General features: G+C 30.6%; 1 protein-coding gene across 1 annotated transcript; it reads left to right on the forward strand.

The window, feature by feature from the left end:
- Positions 1–1,847: 1,847 nt before the first annotated feature.
- On the forward strand, positions 1,848–3,907 carry LOC114739836 (protein DETOXIFICATION 43-like). Its single transcript, XM_028927924.1, has 4 exons — positions 1,848–1,910; positions 3,239–3,324; positions 3,512–3,633; positions 3,759–3,907. Exons 2-4 carry the CDS (start codon positions 3,248–3,250, stop codon positions 3,905–3,907), a joined length of 348 nt encoding a protein of 115 aa, XP_028783757.1. The 5' UTR covers positions 1,848–1,910; positions 3,239–3,247.
- Positions 3,908–3,956: the final 49 nt, after the last annotated feature.

The following is a 3,956-nucleotide window of genomic DNA, read 5'->3' on the forward strand; positions in this document are numbered from 1 at the left end:
ACTCTTCCATTGTACACGCATCAGTGTGTTAGTTGATATCGTAGTGATGGAAAGGTCAAAGTAAGGTCAAAATTAAATATGATAGTTAATTAAGCTTAGCTTATTCCTACCATAAGGAAAAAGAAGTTAATTATATAATGAGTCATTGTAATTAAACAAATTAAGATAACGTATAATTAAAACTTCTAATTAACTTTTGGTTTAATCATAAATAGTAGTGCTACTTCAACACTAACACTAATGAGCGCATACATAATCTCCATATATAACAATGAAAAGTTGTATAAAAGGACAAAAGCTTCAAAAAATGAAACAAGAGGGAAAAGTTAGGTCAGATGGCACATCGAAAATTTCAAAGTTTAATTAGAGATAATGTAAGTGTTGGGGTGGATATTGGAAATCCCACTTAGGCCACAATGGGAATAAAAATATATGAACATCACTTAGTAGAGAATGATATGAAAGCACTATTTTATATTGCAACCTAAAGTTGGGAAAACATTATACACTGTATCCACCTTCCTCACCCATATTTTATTATTCACCACTTCTAAAACATTACGTCATTATACTTGGACCAATCAAAAAATTTCAATTAAATTGATGAATATTAATATATATTTTTAATATATATACATGGTTATATATAAAAAAAGAAAATTTTGTAAAAACATATACTCCTTTGGTCCTATTTATAGGGCAGAGAAAGAAGATATTTTTTGGTCCTATTTATAGGGTACTGAAAGAAATTTTTTACATGGATTTATAATTTTACCCTTCATTTATTATTATGTTGACTTTATTTATATGAGGTATAATGTATATTAAATATGGATAAAGTTGGAAAGTCATTAAATTTTAAATGAGAATTAATGAAGTTTAAGGTTTTTTCTTGGTTTGTGTGAAATATACTGAAAATACCTTATAAATAGGACCATAAGAGTACTTGTTTAAAAGATTTATTTCCGAAGGTACTTAGCATAACTTATCTTCAATAAATACAAATCTTTTGAGTTGTATGTGAGTAATCTTGTCTTTAATTATATATAAAGTCACTCACTTAATTAAATTCAGATTTTTTAAATTAATAAAACTTTCAAATGGTTTTTTAAATTAATTTTTCCTTATAAAAATTTGTAGTAGTAGTAGTAATACTAATAATATTTATGTCAACATCACCACCCCTCCTCCATCAATTTATTTATTGAAACGTACGTGTCTTCAACTTTCCTCTTTTGTTTTTACAACTTCCCTCACACTCGGAATATATTATACTGATGCATTTCATTAATTATTCCCCCAAGCATGCCAAAATATTAATTTACGAAATTTATTTTTAAGAATAAATTAATAATTAGTACTGGTACACAAACACTATGAGGTCAGATTGATAAATAAAAAACCTGAAATGAAAATATCAATGAATAAAAATGACCTTGTACTTTTGTGGGGAAATAAAAGAATGTGAACGACAATAATATAATATAAACATTATATTTTGTGTGTATATATAATATATTCTATTTCTATATGATAAAAATAGAATATCTTTTCAAGAAAAAATATTAAACTGATCACAGGTCTCTTATGTTTGCTTATATATCTTTTTATTTTATTAACGTATATGATATGATAATAATTACATTGAAAACTACATGCAATATTATATAAGTTTTCTGTGAGCGATATAGAAGTTAATGACATGGTTGGAGCACTAAAAAGATTAAAAAAAGAGACACAAAAAGCTGAAGGAAAATTAAAGAGAAGAGAGAGTGAGATCATCGTGGGCAAAGAATACTTATATATAGGGCACCCTTTGTCATTCATTTCTTGTATGAAGTTCTGAAGCCAACCAAACTGAGAGCTTCTTCCTCTCATATACATCTCAACCGCATACATATAGTTCCCAGGTATGCTTTCTCTCTCTCTCTTCTCTCTCTCTCGCCTGCATGTGAGTGTGTTTTCTCCTTATACACAACAATACTGTTCAGAGTTCATTCTTCATGCAAAAACTTCTTACATGTATTATCCGCTTTTACTAATATAAAAGTTAGTCGAGAGTTAAATTTGGTTTAAATATAAAATCTCAATCCATTCTTAGAATACTTTTACCAAATTATCTCTATTGATTACACAAGTTAACAAAGCTTGTATCAAAGGCTAGTTCCAATATAAATGATTTAATAGGGTATTTTAGAGAAACCAAAACATATGTTTGAAAAATAACTAATTTTCTTATCTCTCTAAATTAATGTAAGTCTTATATCAAGGACTGGATATCAAAATATCAAAATTTCTTAGAGTTCATGAACAAAACCCTTGTGATCTTAATCATCGTTTAATTTGTACTATAGTGTTATTATCTCTCTCTCTATCTATATATATCTCACACACACACACTCACAAATCATGCATGCACAAATTGTTGTTTGTGTTCATGCATGCAAATTTGGCTCTAACTAGAATAATAGAATTATATTGGTTCATTTCATATAGCTATATTTGATCCAGCATGAAACGCACTACTTGAATTGAATGTATGTGTACTAATTGGATACACACAATTTATATTTGGAAATGAATGACAAGTTTCTAAGTTCCACTGAGACACAGCAATTGTGGAGGACAAGTCATCAAAATGGGGGTGGGCGCGTGGCGTCCTGCCTGGTCTTTTGTACGGATACACGTGTCGTACACTTCAATGCTTCATTTCTTTTCCTTAAAATTAATTACTCTCTCATTAAAAAAAAAAAGTAATTACTGTCTGGCCCCAAGAAAAAAAATCACATGAAACTCGAAGTTTTTTTTTTTTTTGGGGACCAACACGTAACTTTGAGATGAATCATTTTCATTATAATAAAACGTTTGTTTCCACTTTCCAGCTTTATTTAGTTGAGCACAACTTGTCTAATTTGTTGTCATTTGAAGCTTATTCAGGAAATATTCACATCCCCACTAAACCTCTTTGATTAATTTTCACTGATGGAGAAGGTGGTGGCCGACACTAGTCGAAAAACACATAAAAAAAACAACTACAAGATTTAAATGGTTCATATTTTATTTTCAAGTTTGATTTTTAAAATTAAAAGTTGCATGCGGAGAATGAAAATAGTTCTGCGTGCTTTTGATGAACCATATATATGATTTCTCATTGATCCTTCATGTACACTTGGCTTCTGCTTGCTTTAAAGTAAAAGTTTTACATTTCATTCTTTTTTTTTTTTATTGCTTTGGACAGAATATCATCATGTCTGAGAATAGCATTTTGCATGCAACTAAGAGCAAGTGGAAGATGCCTCTCTTTGTTTTCTTCAAAGACGCAAGGTACGAAGCTCTCGGTTAACTACATATGATAGTTATATCAGTTTCGTCATTGTTGATTTCTTCTGCCTAGAAATATCTCTGTTGTTAAATACACTATGTCACTGCATAAAACTTATAAGAAGAGAATTTTTTTAATATATTTACTATGGATAACACTTAGTTTCCACTGATTAATGTGGTGATGTAGACTTGTTTTCAAGCTGGATTCTCTTGGAAAGGAGATATTAGGAATTGCATTCCCAGCTGCTCTGGCTGTTGCTGCTGATCCCATTGCTTCTCTCATTGACACTGCATTCATAGGCCACTTAGGTACGTCTTCTCATTTCAAAACACACCCTTTTCAATAAGATTTTCCCTTAGATTGTGAACTAAATTACTACATACTTCTAGCCAGACTTGTTTACTTTGTTTTTCCCCCTCCTTTTTTGCTATAGGACCTGTGGAGCTTGCTGCTGCAGGAGTTTCTATCGCATTGTTCAACCAAGCTTCAAGGATCACCATATTTCCTTTGGTGAGTATAACAACTTCCTTTGTTGCTGAGGAAGATACCATCGGAAAAGTTCAAGAAGCAGAGAAGAGCTGACCGTTAGCCGTACTAAGTCTAGAGAAGCAATCTTGCCTGAGGATGATGA

This window comes from Neltuma alba, unplaced genomic scaffold, assembly GCF_004799145.2.
Source record: "Neltuma alba isolate B1F8T4 unplaced genomic scaffold, ASM479914v2 tig00000493_pilon, whole genome shotgun sequence".
Taxonomy (NCBI): Eukaryota; Viridiplantae; Streptophyta; class Magnoliopsida; order Fabales; family Fabaceae; genus Neltuma; species Neltuma alba.

Excerpts from the sequence above, each read along its gene's own strand:
- LOC114739836 (XM_028927924.1), top strand. The coding sequence starts at position 3,248 with ATGTCTGAGAATAGCATTTTGCATGCAACTAAGAGCAAGTGGAAGATG. Across the intron at positions 3,325-3,511 it reads GTTTTCTTCAAAGACGCAAG|ACTTGTTTTCAAGCTGGATT; the intron begins GTACGAAGCTCT and ends GTGGTGATGTAG. Across the intron at positions 3,634-3,758 it reads TGCATTCATAGGCCACTTAG|GACCTGTGGAGCTTGCTGCT; the intron begins GTACGTCTTCTC and ends TTTTTGCTATAG.